Source organism: Orussus abietinus, unplaced genomic scaffold (assembly GCF_000612105.2).
Source record: "Orussus abietinus isolate OABI.00-Male unplaced genomic scaffold, Oabi_2.0 scaffold203, whole genome shotgun sequence".
Taxonomy (NCBI): domain Eukaryota; kingdom Metazoa; phylum Arthropoda; class Insecta; order Hymenoptera; family Orussidae; genus Orussus; species Orussus abietinus.
Window position 1 is genome coordinate 49,419 of NW_019394350.1, and position 19,324 is coordinate 68,742.

The 19,324-nt window shown below is 53.6% G+C and overlaps 1 protein-coding gene across 50 annotated transcripts in view; it reads left to right on the forward strand.

Annotated features, from left to right (window-relative positions):
* LOC105694366 (longitudinals lacking protein) overlaps nucleotides 1-19,324 on the forward strand; it is a 130,289-nt gene that overhangs the window by 26,419 nt on the left and 84,546 nt on the right. The window contains exons 7-8 of one of the 50 annotated variants that reach the window (XM_012414938.2): nucleotides 16,164-16,508; nucleotides 16,618-16,694. The exons of 37 other annotated variants lie outside the window; for them this stretch is intronic. In XM_012414938.2, the coding sequence (XP_012270361.1) occupies nucleotides 16,164-16,486 (323 nt within the window). In that variant the 3' untranslated portion in view covers nucleotides 16,487-16,508; nucleotides 16,618-16,694. Of the gene's footprint in view, nucleotides 1-220; nucleotides 737-2,153; nucleotides 2,756-3,313; nucleotides 4,638-6,226; nucleotides 6,891-7,048; nucleotides 7,404-8,483; nucleotides 8,918-10,595; nucleotides 11,318-12,536; nucleotides 12,764-14,561; nucleotides 15,281-16,163; nucleotides 16,509-16,617; nucleotides 16,695-17,304; nucleotides 17,734-17,906; nucleotides 18,236-18,665; nucleotides 18,992-19,324 lie in introns of those variants that run through there. 12 more of the 50 variants (XM_012414929.2, XM_012414927.2, XM_012414923.2 and 9 more) reach the window with 12 other exon arrangements.

The following is a 19,324-nucleotide window of genomic DNA, read 5'->3' on the forward strand; positions in this document are numbered from 1 at the left end:
GAAGGGCATTCATTTGGATCGATATCGATTAATTTTCCGATCGGCTATCGAGTCGTGGCCGGTTCTTGATTCGATTTTTGTTAATTTTCGAGACTCGTCCGCGGCCGGTCGGCTTTGGTCCCGCCAGGAGATTTCCTTCCCCCAGGATCACGAAGGATCTCTTCCTCCTGGTCCATTGGTTCCGTCGCACTGACGCTGCTCCCTTTCTATCTCTTTGCAGAGACCTTTTACTCGAGCGGGAACGGCGATCACCAATGTCTCGAGTGCGGCAGGCGGTACAAGAACTTGTCGTCGTTGAGCAGGCACACGAGGTACGGATGCGGCCCGACGAAGCTGAAGTGCGTCTGCCCCCACTGCGGAAGAGTCTACTCCAGGCCGGACACCTTGGCGGAGCACGTGGCGAGGATACACACATACCCGAACGTGGTTTCGATGATTTGATCCACCCCGATCCAGATTTTCCATCCCGGTCGATCCTCCGACCGGCCAACGAATTCTCCCCCGAGCGATCCTCGCCGGAAGTCCCGCCAAAAATCGTAAACTCCCGACCAACGTTCACAGATAATATATATATAAACCCATATACATATATATTAATATTTATTTTTAGAAGTACTTTACACGAGAGCCTGCGCCGTTATTTTCGTGAGTCGCGCAAGATTGTAAATCTGTACTCGTGTATGGACCTAACGACGGGGAAATAAAGAGGGTAAAGGAAATCCTGGAGGATGCAGTAGTTGGGTGGAGGCTCTTCAGGGTGTAACTTTAGGCGGGGGATACGCAGTCCTCGAATCGTTATTTAAAGAACGAACGTTCTTGACTTTTGCTCGCATCCGAGAACCGTCATGGGTTTGGTTCGTTGCATGGGAAGGATCCCGAGGTGAGGGACGAGGAGCAGAAAGTCTGAAAGCGTTTTCCTTTGGCTCTCGTTGCAGCTTCCGGGACGCGTCCGCGAGGCGCCAGGTCGTCTCGAGTGCCTGCGATGAACGGCCACGTCTGCCAGACTTGCGGCAAGACCTACAAGCAGAGAAACGCCCTGTGGCGTCACTTCAAGTACGAGTGCAACAAGAATCCTCGGTTCCAGTGCCCGTACTGTTGGTACCGGACGAAGCAGCGCTCGAACATGTATTCCCACGTAAAGCACAGGCACGTCGGCCTGAAGATCTTCGCCGTGGACCTGGAGCCCGGGACTTGAGGGGCCACCTTTCCTGTAAGAGACGCGGAAGCTTAGAAATAAAAGTCGCTAAAGATGAACCCCCGTCCTGTGGTCGGTAAACATTTTTCTCGAAGATGGTAAAGTGAGAGCGGAGTCCCCTCGAGGCTGGGCAGGACTCTGGAAGGTATCCCGAGGGTTCTCGGGGATGCAAAGCGGCTCGGGATCGCCATTGTCCTTCCTTGACCATGGGTTCTCTTGAAATGTTTCCAGGGTTCTGGCCGGCCGAGGCGAGCTTCCAGGCGGCGTCCAGGGACTCTCGACGACGGGGGAACAAGGAGCACCGGTGCTCCCAATGCGGCAGGTCCTACTCCCAGAAGGGCCATCTTCGTCGGCACTTGGATTACGAGTGCGGCCAGCCTCCCAGGTTCCAGTGCCCCTACTGCAGCCACAGGTGCAAGCAGCGCTCCAACATGTACATCCACGTGCGGAAGATGCACCCTGGTCAAGAGATCTACGCGCTGGACCTGGCCAAGTGCCCGATGGCCCCCACGGATTTTGCGACCTGACCGTCTTCTCCTGGACCAACCTCGATCGAACCCCTCTAGGGGTTCATCCGTATACTTTAGCGAGCGAGCATCGACGGTTGATATCGACAACGGAACGTACCATGGAACCGAAGAGGTGCCTCGGGACGGCCAGGAACGACCTGGATGATATCTTCGGTGAACGCTCGACCCCGAAGAGGAGCTCGGCTCCTCCTCGCGCGTTCTCTTCTCGGTAGCCTTTCCGACCCCCCTCTGTCTCTTCTCGCTGTCTCTTCACGGTGGTCTCTCTCTCGTGCATCCTCGGCAGCGTCCCGAAGGAGCGCCGCTCGGCCTCCTAGGGGAGCGGAAGTAGGTTCCTCGAGTTTGGTAGCTAGAGCCGAGGAAGAATTCTCTCTTCGAGTCCGATCCGACCCTCTCGCGGTGTCTTCATCGACGCTCGCTTTGTGTTGCAGCCTCCCCCAAGGACGGGACCACGGAGCAGTTTCGGTGCAACTTCTGCAACTGCCCCTACTCCTCTCAGGGCCATCTCAAGCGTCATCTCTCCCGAGGATGCTTCATGGACCCGGACTTCTCCATCGAGGACCGCCAGAACCGCAACAGGATCGAGGCCAGGAACTACGTCTGCCCGAAGTGCTCCCAGGGGTACAAGAACAAACGCACCCTGAACACGCACCTGCGCATCGCCTGCGGCAGGGAACCCAAGTTTCAGTGCCCCTATTGCGGCCTGAAGAGCAAACACCCTCCGAATATTTATACGCACATCAGGCGGCGACACAAGGGCGAGGACCTCTTCCTCATCGTTGAGGAAGACTGAGGAGCGATCGACGCGACTTTTCTCCCCGATGGAGTCTTCTTCATTTTTTCTTCGATTTCCTCTACTCTTTCCTTCGCATCGACCGCGGGGAACTTGCGGAGGAACCTGGACGATGGGAGATAGAAAAAAGTCGCGCGATCTGCCCCCTGGGGGGTACTCGAAGTCGAGAGACCGTACGTCGTGTACGCGATTTTAACATGGAGTGTATTTTTACAGTATGTAATATTAAGTCATCGAGAAGCTCGAAAATGACTGAGGGGATTTTTTTTACAAAATAAAACAGCCATTGAGAGTTATCCCTCGCGGCGACAGAATTCCTCATCTGTGGTACTTTCATTTTTACGAGTCGTTCTACGTTTATTATTATTATTATTAACCCTTGTATAGAAAGCCGTACGTCCTAGTACGGCTTTGTAAATACGCTTACTATCGGAGCTTATTTCCGAGGCATCATTTGTGTAGTTAGGTTTACGTTTGTGCTTACGTTGTAGGTGATACGTCACGTTTTTAATCCTCCTTGACTTCTAAAATGACGTCTTTATGCCTGGATGTTTGCCTTTTTGAAAAATCGCTGTCAATTCGGATACGTCGGTCCGTTCTATCGACGTCGATTTAGGTTTACCGTTGACAGAAGAAAATATCAAAAATTCCGAAACTGGCACCCTCTTTTCAAAAAGGCAGGCTTGCTTATTCGTGGTCCGTAATCTAACGCGTCCTTTGACACTTTCTCCTCTTTGAATCACGCTCACCAGGAATTCATTTTCATCGGAACGTCTAACCATTTTCGATCGTTCACAGATCAGAAACCAGAACCAAGGGACGAGCTTGCAGGTGATTCGGATCCGTGGATCAAGTCCAAGCCCGTACAATGGCGCAAGCTAAGGTGTCCGTATTGCAAACTTGATTTCGGACGCCTCGTGGATCTCACTAAACACACTAAGCGGAGCTGTTGGAAAAATCCGGAGTCCAGTTCCTTCAAAATCGGAGACAGTTGCTATCGATGCCACGACTGCGGTGCCCGTTTCAAGCAACCTAAGTCCCTCAACTACCACGTTGCGCATATGATCTGTCACGTCAATCATACCTGTCCTTTTTGTGGCAAACAATTGCGAGGCACCGAGTCCAACTTCGAACGACATAAGAGAACGTGCAAGCATAAACATCCGTACTACCTTTCTACTACCCTGGATAAAAAATGGCAGGGCAGATGGGAAGGGAAGGAAAACGAGAGGGAGAGCGAAAGTGAATACGAGATTAAAAGTGAAGATGAGAGTGAGAGCGAGTAAGGGAATTAGATTGTATCGTAACCTTTTGTCGGCCGAAAATTTTCATTTCCATCCACTGTCCATAAAAGGTTAACGATTGTACCGACTAAGTTTCGCGCGGAACTCTTTTTTTAATCATTTTTGTGAGTTCAAGTCACGTTCGACGTTTGCATTTCTTTCACTGACATAGAAGATCGGTGGTTTATTTTATAAGTTGTTCCAACCGTTTCCATTATTATTTCGCGTTGTAAGGAAAACTCGGAAATCGGCAAAGAACAAGGTTTAGTTAACACGTTGACTGCCGTGCTATCCATATTCTGGTGACGTAGCAGTTAAATAAAATACGCGTGGCAGTCAAAGTGTTAAACGAAATCATTGTACGCTTAGGATATTCGAACGGCTCAGTTTGATTATTTTATATTTTATAATGAGATAAGGGAGACTCGTACATACTTAGAATCTTCGAGTGAACCAGTTTGATATTTTTTGTATGATAAAAAGAACGTTTAATCCTAGATTAGTTAAACTATTTTTGCTCAACTGCGATTAATGCAGAATGTTAAAGAGCCTATACCGTGGGTTCATTTCGGATCACAAAGGTTACAAATCAGCGAAAGGGTTCACTACCTGAATCTGTTTTTCATTTTAACCAATTAAAATTACGAACCCCGCAGTTTAAGGACTTTCAAAGTCGTTTCAACGAATATAAAAGAGAACCTCGAAGTTCGGATTTTTAAACAGCTAGGTTCTGGATTTATATCATAAAAGTGCGTTCCTAGATTTCTTTCTTGTACATGGATTTGTATTGGCTACTTCCGTTACCTCAATTGAATAAAACTGCATTCTATCGCCCTATCCTCGGGATTTTTTGTACGTTTCACCGGTCCTCCTCCCAGGACCTCCTCGATCTTCATTCGTTATCATTTTTGCTCATCCCCCTGAGAAGATTCCGATTAGACGATTCGAGTTCAAGACTAACGATAACGATAGGACCGAATGTCACGTTCATATGAAAAGTAAGGTTCAGGATTCACCAGGATCCCGATTAATTTTTCCCCAGAGTCCGAAGGATGTTGAAGGCGGAATTTATCTCCAGGATGATCGAGGTAAAGCGTAATGACCCGCAAGGATAAAATAGTCGTTTGTGACGTGAGGTTTGGGTGCCAGGGCAGTCCCTTGGACGTCTCTCACGAAATTTTGCGTTCTTCCAGGTATGGAGGGCCAGCAATTCGCCCTCTGCAAAGCGACCGAGCAGCGGAAACAGTGCGAGGCTTGCGGCGAACCTCTGCACAGTTACTACGAGGCCTCGTTGCACAAAAAGTTCTGCACCAATCGGTGCACTCGCAAGTTCAAGGACACTAAGTCGACGTTCGCTTGTACCAGCTGCGACGCGAGTTTTGGCACTCGCTCGTCCTTGACGTACCACGAGAGGCACAATTGCGGCAAGGTGCGACAATGCGTCTACTGCGGCCTCGTCTACAAGCGGCTGCAAGATATGAAACTGCACTTTAAGAAGCACCACCCGGACCTGGCCTTCAGCGTCGCGACATTTCGGAGTAGCTAATCGCGAGGGGAAAAGATTCCCTAGGACGAAAAATTGGCAAAAGAGAAATCCCTTCCTCCTTGAGGAAAAGGTCCCGGTCTCAGGGCCTGGATTTCTCCCCAGTGAACATCTGTACTCACCCGGTGAACCATCTTTGCCCTGTCAATAAAAACCCACTTTTTACCTTGCGTCTCGTACTTAGATCTCGTTGCGATATCACGTACAGTAAATAGGTACCACCTGTGCAATGTATCGGATTAACCGTAGCAAGTTGAACCCCGCGACGAACGAGATGAGGGAGGTGTCCGCGAGAACTCGTCTTCAAGATTTCTACGAATCGTTATATCCTAAATCGTCGTTCTTTTGTACTTTGTAAATCCTATTCATCCTATGAATAAAAGAGAAAGATTTTTCATTACGGACCTCGAAGCTCGCTGCGTCTCCATTGGGGGTAGATTGGACGGTGGTTATTCTCAATGGCGGTTCTTGACCAAAGAAGTGGCCGAGGCGATCATCGAATGTGAGATTTCATCGGCAGACCTGGAAGCTGATAAATTAAGGATACTTAAGATTCGACGACGCATCGAATTCTGGGTGCGGCGATTTCGTCCTCTTTCGTGGCGTCTCTTGTTCCGTTGTCCCGAATTTGTATTTGGTCCCAGGAGAGACGAGTCGGCCATTTTGGATCGTGGCTTTGGAGTTAGCACAACATTGGCCTGGAGGGAAGTGAAAAATGGAACCGAACCTGGCATTTTATGCGATTTTCCTGGGATTTTTCTGCTTCTGACGTTCCGATTCAAAATGGCCGACTCCGCAGGGCCTTAAGGGAACTCGAGTCGCACCTCGTTCTTCCCACCTCCGAAGAAGTGCACGTTGACTGACGCAACCCCTTCGCCATTTTAGTTTCAGGTTCGACGAACCGGCGTTCCCGCGATTTCACTCCGAGCGATCGGAGAAGAACGACCACCGACACCGGAAAACGCTTCTATTGCCCTCAGTGCGGCCAGAGTTACACCCTTATGTGGAACCTGAAGAGGCACATGAAGAACGAGTGTGGACAGCCGCCATACTTCGTCTGCCCTTATTGTCCCCGAAGGGGGAAGCAAACCTCTCATATTTATAAGCACGTGCGAGACAAGCACCCCGGACTGCAGGCCTTTTACGTCGACGTCAGAAACGGCGCCTGCGGGAACGTCAGCCATTTTCCCGATTTCCTAGACCCGGGAGATCGGCGAAAATCGATGCTGTAATCGCGACCCTCCCACGCCCGTTGCACCCCATAACATTAAAATCGCAAAAAAAAAAATAAATAAGAAAAATAAAAGAACAAACACTCGACGTCGATCGATTCCTTCATCGCATCATCGAATGAACTTCTTCAAGAATCCTAGTGTACTTTGACTCGTTCGTTCATCCCCTCGAAGTAGTTTCGTTAATTCGACAGCCCTAGGTCGCGCCGCCATTTTGGGGATATTGTATTTTAATTCGAAGCCAACTCTCGTCTCCTTTCGTTCCTTTGAAAGTTCGGAGACTGTACGAACTGTGTAAATAAAGTCTACACGTGTGACGGAGCGTATATTAATTTTTGATAGAAGGAGGAAATCCCGTTTCGTGGACGGAAAGTCGGGAGCTTTCGAGCTTTTCTAAATTTCGATGGCGGTCTTTCATTGTTAGGGAGGATTCTCGATCGCCTGGCTGATCGGTTCGGTTCCCTTTCTTTTCCAGATCTCTTCTACTTCCAACAGAGGAGTGCTTCGCTCGCGGAGGAGTTCGTCGTTCTTCCCGAGGAGGGCAAGGGGTCCGGGACTCTCGGGAGCCTGCAGGACCTTTCGGAGATAAGGCGCAGATTCGTTTGTCCGAGGTGTAGTCGGACCTACAAGAACCTTAGGGACATGCAGAAGCATTATAAGCTTCAGTGCGGACAAGCTCCGCGATTCGAGTGTCCGTATTGTCGCAGAAGGGCGAAGGTGTCCTCGAACATGTACGCCCACGTGCGAGGGGTCCACAGGGACCAGAAGATTTATATCATCGACCTCTTCAAGCAGGCGCGGCAATGCTGATGGAAATAAAAAGCGCAAAAACCACGAATCCGAGAATTTGGAAAAAAACCGGGACTATCGATTTCCCTCTCAATTTCTCTGGTTAAAATTTATTCCTTGAACCTGGTTGTTATCACCGATCCGTGTATCGTTAAGGGGATGTGAAAGTGGCATCTGAAAGCTCAATCGTTCATAAAACTTTTCAACGAACTGGGTGTCTCAAATCGTTTCATACTTTAAAACGTGAATATGGAGACCCTAAGGTAGGTCCTGAAACTCGCAAAATTTCATTTTTTATAAACTATTTTTAAAATACCTGTAAACAAATTAGAAAAGAATTGAAATTTCATGAGTTTTAGGGCCTTCCTTATAGTTTTCCTATTCACGTTGTAAAGTTTCAAACTATTCGGTAAACCGAGTTGGGAGAAAAGTTTTATAAACAAAACCTCTTCGACGCCCCTTAAGGTGATGTGAAAGTGGCATGTGAGGGGTAATCATGAAACTTCTCCGAACTGGGTGTATCGAATCGTTTCTAACTTTACACCGTGAATATGGAGGCTATCAGAGAGATCCTGACGCCCCTGAAATTTCATTTTTTATACAAAATTTAAAAGATGTCTAAACAAATGTAAAAGAAAATCGAAATTTCATGGGCGTCAGGCCCTTCCTTATACCCTCTATATTTACGTTGTAAATTTTGAATCGATTCGGTACACCCAGTTCGGAGTAAAGTTTCTTAAACGAGAGCTTTTCGACCTCACTTTCGCATCACCTTAATTCGCAGGGGCGAGTTCCTTCCGATCTTTGCGATGCTCGACGGAGGCAGGGAGGCAGAGGAGGTCGGAAATTGCGAAATTCAGTTGCAGCACGTACGTACGTACGTGCGTATTTCGAGGTTAGAGCACCATTTCGATAGGTTTCCCCTGGATATCCTCGTGATACCTTCCGGATACCCTTTCGGTATCTTCCAGGACCTATTTCGGGGGATCCAGGGTCCGGTCCACCTAACGAGTCCCGGAATTCGCGCTAGTCTCGAGAGCATGAAAGTCGTCGCCGAGCGCTACCAGGCGCGGTCCAGGGTCCCGAAAATGACGCAAGGAAAATTCTGGTATATTTTTCAGACCCTCTAGCCCTGGCCCCGATGCACCCGTACGTCCCGGAGCTGGGGGAGGGTAGCTATCCCGGATCCGGCGGTCCTACCCTGAGGACGGGGCCGAAGAACGGAACCTTCTTCTACGAGTCGACGCCGCCCTCCGCCGTCTGGCCCGAGACCAGGAGAGTCGGCGTCGTCCCGGACGTTCCCTGCATCCGGAAGAAGTTCCACTGTCCCAAGTGCAACAGCGGGTACACCCGGCTGGCCGACATGAAGACTCATTGTCAGTTCCAGTGCGGCAAGGAGCCCCGCTATCAGTGTCCATACTGCACCAAGAAGGCCAAGTTCTCCTCCAATATGTACGTGCACGTCCGCAGGATGCACAAGGACCAGAGGCTGCAGATCATAGACCTGCACAAGCAGCTCTCCAGGATGCAGTACCGATAGAGGAGCCGTTTCTCGATTTTGCGTAGCCACTTCCAGATCCTGTATTAGTTTCGAAACCTGACGAAATAAAGCACTCCTAGAGCCTGAGGTCCTGGTGAACCGAGTTCGAAGTACAGACGATGGTTTCTCGAGATGCACCTTCCGACTTCCTGGATTTAGAGACGCGTTGGACCCTTTTCCTGCGACCGGCGTCGGTTTCGAGTCCCTCGGAAGAGTAGGCGACGGAAGAGGAAGGGTTGGCGCGTGCTGACGGTGTTTTCCTTTGCAGGTCTCGACCCAAGGGGCTCGGGGTTAAGGGCGAGTCTGGTCTCAGGGCGACGATTCGAGTTCTCCCCGACGAACTGCACCCGCTACCCCTGCGGGAACTGCTCGAGCGTCTTCGGCCAGAAGAGGAGCCTGCTGACGCACCTGAGGTACGAGTGCGGCCAGCCTCCCAGGTTCAAGTGCCCTTATTGCGGCCTCCTCTCGAAGAAGACGTCGAACGTGCAGAAGCACATTCGCAGAAAGCACGAGGGTAGCGCCGTCTACGTGCAGGACATCTATCGCGTGGCTCCCGGCCTCGTCGTCTAGTTAGGCGACTCTTCGAGGTGTATCTTTCGAGAGAAATAAAGTCCATCTGCGAAAGGAGGAGTTTCTCCGACTCGGCACCGTCCCCTCCGACAGGAGCTATCCCCAGGAGCGTCGGTCCTACGATTAAGGAAGCGTCTCCGGGGAACGGAAGGAAAAACGTGTGATTTCTCTCTTGCAGACTGGCAGTGCCTCGAGGAGCCCTTCCGGTACGCCGTCCAGGACCCCTTTCTGGGCACCAAGCATCCTTGCCCCAGGTGCGCCAGCTCCTTCGGGAGGCCCAAGTACCTGAACTATCACCTGAGATACGAGTGCGGCAAGGTGCCGAGGTTCAAGTGTCCCTACTGCGAGTACAGGGCCAGACACGTGTCCAACGCCAGGGTGCACGTGCGCAGGAAACACCCCAATGAGAGGCTGTACACCCTGGATCTGGTCGGTCGCCTCGACAGGGTGGATTGAGCCCCCCGGGGGGTCCCCCGGATCCGTCCTTCGGACAGGACTCGACGACACGTAGGTACTACCTCGAGCGCGCGCGCGAACTCGAGCACGTACTCGGAGGTACGACCTCCTAGGGTACGGAATCGTCTACGCCGTCCTCGTCATCGTGCCTCGACGATGCCTCGACTGATGGACCTCTTCTCGATCTGTTCCAGAAACGCCGGGTCGCCTCGAGACCGGCGAGTCGGTCCGTCATCGGCGACCTCGAGGGGGAAGTCGTCGTCCCAGGGACGGCAAGTTCCCCTGTCCAGGGTGCCCTAGCGTGTTCAGCCACAAGAACAACCTCTATTTCCACTCCAAGTTCGAGTGTGGACAGCTGCCCAGGTTCAACTGCCCCTACTGCCATTTCAGGACCAAGCACGTGTCCAACGTCAGGGCCCACGTCCGCAGGAAGCACCCCGGGAACGCCGTCTACGCCATCGACGTCTGCAAGCCGCCGGAGTAGCGTCCCCCAGGTCTCGTCTCGACCCGAGCTCGACCCGATTCGAGTTCCTATCCTCGGAGGAACTCGATACCCTCGATTTCTTCTCGACAATGGCGTTTCGCGTCCCTCTCGCGCGACCTCCTCGTCCCGTTCCTTCTCGCCCATGATCGACCTCGAATGACAAGGCCGACCTTGCTTTTGCAGATGTCAAGTTCGTCCTGCCGGCGGGGAATTCCTGGACCGCCGCTCCCCGCAGAAACCCGGGTACCGAGAACCCCGTCAAGTTTCCCTGCTCGAACTGCAACAGCGTCTTCAGCCGCAAGCACAATCTGCAATACCACCTCAAGTTCGAGTGCGGACAGTCTCCCAGGTTCAATTGTCCCTACTGCGTCTACAGAACGAGGCATCCTTCCAACGTGCGCGCTCACGTGCGCAGGATACACCCAGGACGCGTCGTCTACGCCGTCGACGTCTGCAAGACGGAAGTCCCCTGGTTCTCCTACTCCTAATTCTCGAAGCTCCAGGACTGTCCCCTCGATCTCGCATTTACCTGGCCGCGAAATGTACACCGTGGTCTCTTCCTTTAAATTATCCTCCTCGATTAATGTACCTCAAACCTCGGGCTCGACTCTCGTGCGTTTCTAACTCGTTTGTACTTACTCGGAGCGTAATCTCTTGCGGGCGACTCGACGTCGAGTTCCGCCATTTTCTAGCGTTATTTGGAGGTCGTCTAGTCGCGATCGAGTCGCACCTCTCAAGGCCTCGGAAGCGATCGGATGGCGAACTCCGAGTTCCGGTACCGCAGTACCAGGCGTACGTCGGGGATGCGCACGGACTCGGTCGCTTTTCTTCAGAAAAAATTACCCACCTCGAGAAGCTAAATTCAAATTTGGTACCAGAGTATAATATATATGTTACAGTGAGACACCGAAATCTGGAGAATGTCGACTTTCACCGGTGAATTCACATAGTCGCTTCGTGTATGTCCGAAATATTTGCTAAATACCCTTATTTCTGACTTACACCGGTAAATGTCGACATTCACCGGTGTGTGATTGTCGACACACACTGGAGAGGGTCCGAATGTACAACAATGTAATGAAATATTCGATCTTTCACCGACGTATTTGGTATCTGTTGACATTCACCGGTGAAAGTCGACATTCTCCAATTTCGGTAATTCACGGTAACATATACATATATACCCCATCCCTTAATTTACGCGGAATATCCGTTCCACGTGGATTCGTTTCACGCGACTGAAAATCCCGTCACGTCTGTCGGTACGAAAGAAAAAATATTGGAAATAAAAACCGCGTAAATTGAGGGGGGAGGGTGTATATATATACATATATAAAGAAATATAAAAATCGACGTCTTCCTCGGCTAGATCGCGACCGAGCTTTTCTGCCCGTCCCCGAGTAGGTTTAGGATAGGTAGCCGATGGAGCTTTCGGCTAGAATAAGAGAGATGTCGAGGGAGATCGAGAGAAAGAGAGAGATAGAGAATAAATAAGTGACAGTGGATTTCCGGTGGTCGATTCGAGGCAATCCCTCCCCAGCCGAAGTTCCTGGAGGGCCGGAGAGTCACCCACCGGCGCTTTTTGCTTTCAGGTGCGCGACCGGTTCACGGCTGGGGAGTCGAGTCCGTCGGTGGGGGCGTCGATAGGATCCCGAAGAACTTCCGGTGCCCCAGGTGCGGGAGCGCCTTCACCCGAAAGAACAACCTGTACAAACACTTGAAGTTTCAGTGCGGCCAGCAGCCGAGGTTCCGCTGCCCGTACTGCGACTACCGCACGAAGCACGCCTGCAACGTCAAGACCCACGTGCGCAGGATGCACCCGGAAGGACGAGTCTACGTCCTGGACGTGCGTTCCGCCCAGCCCTGAAGAGAGCCCACGAAATAAAGACCCCAGAGTCGCGGCCTGAATTCGTGTCGTGAACCCTCCGCGACCCCATCCCCAGGAGTTTAAGCTTAATTCGGAAGATTCGGGCCCTCCACCCCGAAGAGCAAGGATGTCGTCCTCCTCCTGGTCCCGCACCCCCTCCGGCACCGATCCTCCCCGGGGTAGACCTCTCTCTTCTCTCTCGACCTCGAGCACGGGACGGAAGCTCGAAAGTACTCCTCTTCTTCTTTCGGTTCCAGAACTCGAGGCGCGTCGCCTGTGCTGTCCGGACTTCGAGGCCACCTTCGTCAGGAGCGGCCTCGCGGGTGGACGGGAACCCCGGTACCAGTGCCCTTACTGTTCCTACAGGAGCAAAAAGCCCTCGGACATTCGCAAGCACATCCGCCGGAGACACAAGGAGGAGAGCATCTGCGCGATCGACGCGCACTACAATGTTTTGAAGAACCTGTAGCGCGGCCCGTCGAAAGCGCGAGGAAATAAAGTCCGATCTCTCCGACGAGACTCCTTCCGTCAGCCCCGCCGCGCTTTACCCCGACCTCCCGGAGGTCGACGCCCGTCCCGGTCGAGAGAGCGAGAAAGAGGAGGGTCGACGAGAACTGACCACCGTCTCCGACGTGTTTTCAGGTGGCGAGGTGACCGGGTTCGGGGAGCCAGGGTTTCGGCTCCAGGCGGTGCACCAGTGTCTGGGCTGCGGGCGACATTTCGAATTGAAGAAGAGCCTGAGCAGACACCTGCGGTACGAGTGCGGCCAGATGCCGCACTTCGAGTGCCCCCACTGCGGGCACAGGTGCAAGCGAGCCTCCGACGTCTATCGACACATAAGGACCAGCCACAAGGCGAGGGACGTCTACGCGATGGACGTCTTCGAGCGCCGCGTCAAGAGGCCCTAGCAGGTCGTCCTCCGAGGGCAGCGGGCGAAGCCTCTTCTAACCGGACGGGAACCCCTTTCTGTTCGCAGATGGAGGCGCCAGGGTGGCGTCGGCGCGGGGTCAAGGAGGGGACCACCCCGAAGAAAGGCAGGGGAGCCGTGGTTTCGGTTCTCCCGCGAGTACAGGTGCAAGAGGAACGACCTCGTATAGGGCGAGGAGGACCGCGTAGGGTTCCCCTTGAGTCTGCAGGGCCTTCCGGCCCGAGGAAGGTCCAGACCCTCGGCCCTCGAGAAAGGCGACGCCACTGACCGTGCGAATCTTTGGTCCTTTCAGGGTTCCGCGGCCGGAGGGTCCCCCAGGGCGGCAGGGAGCCGCGGTGGAGGCGCTCCGGGAGGCGACTCCCGGGCGGGCCCGCGTTCGCCTGTCCCAACGCCGACTGCGGCCGCGCCTTCGATTGGAAGGGCAACCTCAGCCGGCACCTGAAGTACGAGTGCGGCAAGCAGCCCAGGTTCAAGTGTCCCTACTGCGAGTACCGGTGCAAGGTGAAGAACGACGTGAGGAAGCACATCTCCAGGAGGCACAAGGGCTGGAGCGTCTACGTCCTCGAGGTCAAGCCGTGGCCCGGAGCGGCGCCGCGGGACGCGACGCAGGACGCGACGCAGGACGCGACGCGGATCCTCGATTCCGACTCGAGGGCGCGACCCGGGTGCTCGCCCGATCGGCACCCGGGCTCCCTGGGACTCGCTCGCCTCTAACGTGCGCCTCCCGGTTGCCTTGTTCCAGAGCGACCTCCCTGGGCTTCGGCGACGCCGGCGTCGACGACCGGCCCAAGGCGCGCGCGGGGACGCCGCGCCGCCGACTCGCGACGCAGGGTCAAGTACTTTTGCCCGAACCTCAACTGCGGCCGGTCCTTTTGGTGGAAGGGCAGCCTCACCTGGCACCTGCGCAACGCCTGCGGCCAGCAGCCGCGCTTCCAGTGCCCCTACTGCGCCTACAGGTGCAAGGTCAAGGGCGACATTCGCAAACACATCGTCCGGATGCACGGCTCCAGCCAGGTCCACGTCGTGGACCTGTTCGCTCAGGACGCGTGGAAGAGCGCCTAGATCGGTGTAGCTCTGCCAATAAAGGGTACCACTCGCACTCGACTCGACTCGCGACCCTGCCCCTCCCGTTCCTGGGGAGAGGTCTCCGAGGACCCGTCCCCGCCGACCTCGGGTGGACGACCCGACTCGGCGCGAGCGACCCGGGCTCCCGTCCGGGCCGCCCGAGGAGGGTCGTCGCCGTTCCTGTACATACGAATATACGCTAAGTCGCGACCTCGCGCCTCCTCCCCCACGTGGCCGGGGGGACTCTCTCGGGAGGATCACTGACCGCCCTCGCCCGTCTCTTTTTCAGACCTGGATTCCGTCCTGCAGCCGTTTCTCTATCGACGTGGCTTCGCTTTTGGACCCCGCGGATTTCCGGCCGACAAGGACGCGTTCCCTTTCCGGCGCAACCCCAAGAAGTACGCCTGCCCCAATGTCAACTGCCCTAGCACCTTCAAGTGGAAGCGCAACCTGACCAGCCACCTGAGGTACAGCTGCGGTCGCGAGCCCAGGTTCAAGTGCCCTTACTGCGAGTACATGTGCAAGGTCAAGACCGACGTTCGTAAGCACGTCAAGGTGAAGCACCGGGACTGCGCCGTCTACGTCGTCGACATCTTCCAGAGCCAGGACGCCATCGGCTTGTCCACCGACATCTGGAAGGAGGCCTCCACCCTGGCCGGGGACTCCTCGTCCGACCCGAGGCCCTGTAAATAGTCGATCGACCTCGACCCGGACTCCCACCCACCCTGGGAAAGCTCTCGTGGATGCCACCCTCTCTCCCCGCGTCCTCTTCCTTCCGCCCTGGACTGCGAATTCCGCGAATTCGGAACTCGGCGCCTCCTCTCGGCTCCTTGGAGGTTCCGGACCAGGAGCTTCCTTGCTCGTCCTGTCCTCGAGTCCTCCATCGAAACTCTGGCCGAGGAGGCGTCCAGGATACGAGCCAGGACGAGGATTCAAGTGTCCTTACCGCGCGCTCCGCGAAGAGAAGACCTTCGACGTGCGGAAAAATTCCGGCGGGTCTTTTCCGTAGATTTCTCCAGCGGTCGAATTTTTCCGAAAAGCGCCGACCGCACCTTGAGCATAAAAAAAAAAAAATTCATGGAATCAGAGAAAAATTTCTTCGAATTGTACCGAATTTTGGTAATTCAAAGAATAATGATTTGCCTCGAATAAATTAAATGAAACGTTTATTCGGAATTGTGACCGTTTATTTGGGTTTATTCGAGTTAAATAATTATTCTTTGAACTAACAAAATATTTCTTTGGTTCAATGATTCTTTTTTTTTTTTCGAGGTGTAGCGAGAAGACCTATGTGTGGAAAAAATTGCGGCAGGTCTTTCTCGTAGATTTATCGATTTTAATCGAAACTACCCCCTGCGACCACTTCGTATCTAACGTTACACCTTGTAAACGATCTCTCTGAATAGATGGAAGCTGGGTCCGCGACCCAGTCGAGCTCTTTTGTAGCGTTATTTGTCATTTTCCTCGACCACGGTGGAGGACCGATTTGCGGGGCGCGAGGAAGCAGGGACCAGGAGGAGTCCGATCCGTCAATAAATCTCGATCGATCAAGGACACGAAGTCGTTGAATTTTGCTTCCGTTCGCGTCCATTATCGCATCGATTATCCTTCGATGGCCGACTTTGGCGTAGAGGAAAACTCGTCGAAGAGTCGGGTTTCCATAAGATGCGGACGTTCCTCGGCGGTGCATGCGATGGACGTATATGGGCACCTTGCAACTACCGTGGGACTCTTCGTGGGCTTCGCATTAACGCACTACTAATACCGGTAGCTACGGAGCGCTAATCGTAAGCCAGCTAGATAAAGAGATGAAAAGTACAGAGGGAGATAGCGATCCCCCGGGCCGATCTACTTCCACGCACTCTCGCTCTCCCGTTTCTTTTCCTTGCAGGCCCTGCTACTCTCGATTACGCGGCGCACCCGGACCCGAAGTTAGGAAATTTCAGGACGTCCTGGAGAGGTCCTGCCAAGAAGTACCCCTGCCCCAGGTGCCCCAGCGCGTTCGGACAGAAACCGAGCCTGACGAGGCACCTGAAGTACGAGTGCGGCCAGGAACCGCGGTTCCAGTGCCCGTACTGCGAACGCCGAAGCAAGAAGACCTCCGACGTGTATCTTCACGTCAGGAGGAAGCACAGAGACCTGAAGGTCTTCGCCATAGACATCCACGGCGTCCTGGCTAAAAACATCCTGGACGACTGCAAGGTGCAGCGATGATTCGCCCGACCTACCTCGACAGGTGAGTTGCCACTCTCTGGACCGACGCGTCGGTCTTTCCCTCGAGGTCGACCTCGAATTCGAGGACGGTAAGTCGGAAACGTAGAGATGACCTAAAGAACGTGTTTCAGACACCGCCGATGGGACTCGTCTCGACGAAATCTCGCTCCCCGGAAACGACGTTGCACCTCTCGCCGTTGGAACCTCGCTTCGATTATATAACTTTCGATAAACGGTACTTTTTAATAAAATATAAGAAAGATCGATTACCGTGAGACGAATCGCCCTGTACCCAAAGATCCTTCCATTTAGGGTAGCGATGATTTCGTGCAACTCTTTGCAGCGACTCTTTGCGGCGAATCTCTGCAATGAGTCTTTGCAGAGATTCTTTGCGGTAACTCTCTGTAATAATTCTTTGCAGCGTCTCTCTGCAGTAATTTTTTGCAGCGACTCTTTGCAACGATTTTTTGTGGTGACTCTCTGCAGCGACTCTTTACAGCAACTCTCTGTAATGATTCTTTGCAGCGACTCTCTGTAATGATTCTTTGCAGGGACTCTTTGCAACGACTTTTTGTGGTGACTCTCTGCAGCGACTCTTTGCAATGATTTTTTGCGACTCTCTGCAATGATTTTTTGCAGCAACTCTTTGCAACGATTCTTTGCGGTGACTCTCTGCAGCGACTCCGTGTCCTCGAGAGTTCAAAGGTCTCGTGCTCGTTTTTACGTAGTTCTTGTATTTCTCTTCCCCGATGTCCCTTAGATAGAGACGGGCTCCTCGGATCCGTGCTCTACAGGACTGCTTCGATTCTCTGTTTCAGTGGCCACGTACAGCAGGAAATCGAAAGCGTTTTACTGTCCGAACTGCCCGAGTGGTTTTACCAGAGAGGCCAACCTGAAGAGGCACGCGAGGTACGGATGCGGCCAGGGCCCGAGGTTCAAGTGTCCGTACTGCGAGATGCGTTCAAAGGAGGTCTCGAACGTGTACCGACACATTAGAGCGAAGCACCGAGGAACGCGCGTGTACCTCGTGGACGTGGCGACCAACCGGCAGTTTTTCGCCCGGAAGGGTTGACACCATCGCCAACATTGTTCCCCCTTGACCTAGAGTCTTCGAGTTCCCTCGTTTCCCAGAACTCGAAGTCCAGCTCGAGGGGGCGACTGCCCCGGAAAAGGTCCCGAAAGAATCCTGAGAAAATCGGAACCAAGCCAAGAGACCCAGAGGCGGCTGTAACCACCTAAGGAAGAAATAAAGAGCCGGAAATAAAAACCGCTAGAAAAGCCCTCGCGGCCTTTCATTTCCGCGACCGCACCTTCCTCTTTTATTCTTTCGAGGCGTTTCCGCGAGAGGAACTCCGATCTTTTTCGACCCCTTCCTCGGAGACACCGTTTCATCGCTTCTTCTTCCCTCCTTTGATTCCAGGCTCGAAAGCGTCCCCGGAAGGGATCCACCCAAGGAACTGGAGGAACAGATTTCGGTGCCCCAGGTGCCAGAAGAGCTACCAACACCAACGCCACATGCTGAGGCACTTTAGATACGAGTGCGGCTGTCCGCCTCGGTTCCAGTGTCCTTACTGCGAGATGCGTGGCAGACAGACGAATACCGTTTACACGCACATTCGTACCAAACACCCGGGCTTCGAGTTGGGCACCGTCAGGCTGTCCTACGGCCCCCCCGAAGAGGACCCCCAGGACGATTCCTTCAGCCTCGAGGCGTTCGCTCTGCGGCACTTTTAGCACGCCGGGTCGACGTTCGCGGATCCTACGTCCTCGTGGGAATCCTCCATCGATCTCGATTTCACCTCGTCCTGATCGTTTACGACGGAGGACCGCGAATGTCGGCCAGAGCAGAGAATCCTCCTCGTCCTTGTACATACGAATGCGTGGGTGGGTAAGGAAGGTCCAGTTCCCAGGACGCTATCGCATCCCTTTCCCGGTCTCGTCAAGGACCCTCCATCCTTTTCCACCCTCTTCTCGTGGAGACTTTAATGCCCGGTTCCACTAACGAGAGATGGCGTTTACGCGCGGGGGTGTAAATAAAATACGGTCGCGCGAGCGCAGTTCGATTCGATTCTTGCCCCCTCCCTGTGTCGTTTCTTCGAGGTCCGGAGGTCCATATTCGACCTCTTCTTCGGCACCTCGCGAGCCCTCGAACTAACCGGAGGACCCGTGTCTTTTTCAGCTTTCCTGCAAGCTCTCCCGATCCCTTGGCCCGACGACAGGTGCCGGTACCCCAGGAAGAGCTTCGGTCGGTTTCCCTGTCCACGCTGTCGGAAGACCTATACCACGAAGAGCGCGGTGACGGCCCACTTCAAGTACGACTGCGGCAAGCCTCCCAGGTTCGAGTGCCCCTACTGCGGAAAGCTCAGCAAGAAGAAGTTCAACGTCCAGGACCACGTGCGGCACAAGCACCCCGCGAAGCCGGTGCTCTGCAACACCCTCTTCTAAGACCGCCAAGTGTAGTGCGACCTTAAAAGAAAGAGAAAAACCTCAATGGCCCCCTCGTCCACCCTTCCGGCGATCGGACCATTCGGGCACTCCGTGGTCTTCAGGGTATCCGTGCCGTTAATTAATTAGATATCTAAAGCGACGTGGAATTTGGAAGATCGCCAGGGTCGGGGGACCAGGTGGCCTCCTGGGGGACTTTTATCCCTTGGGATCGGACGGAATCGCCCATCCAGCGTCCTGGATTCGCGTTGACGGAATTCCCTCCTCTCCGTGTAGAGTCGCTCCTCGATCCGCTCGCGGAGCGTTTTGTCTGGAGAAATAAACGATCCTCGTCCCGAGGAAACGCCTCGAACGCGTCGAAGCGAACGAATCACAGAGTCCGGGGTCCTTTTC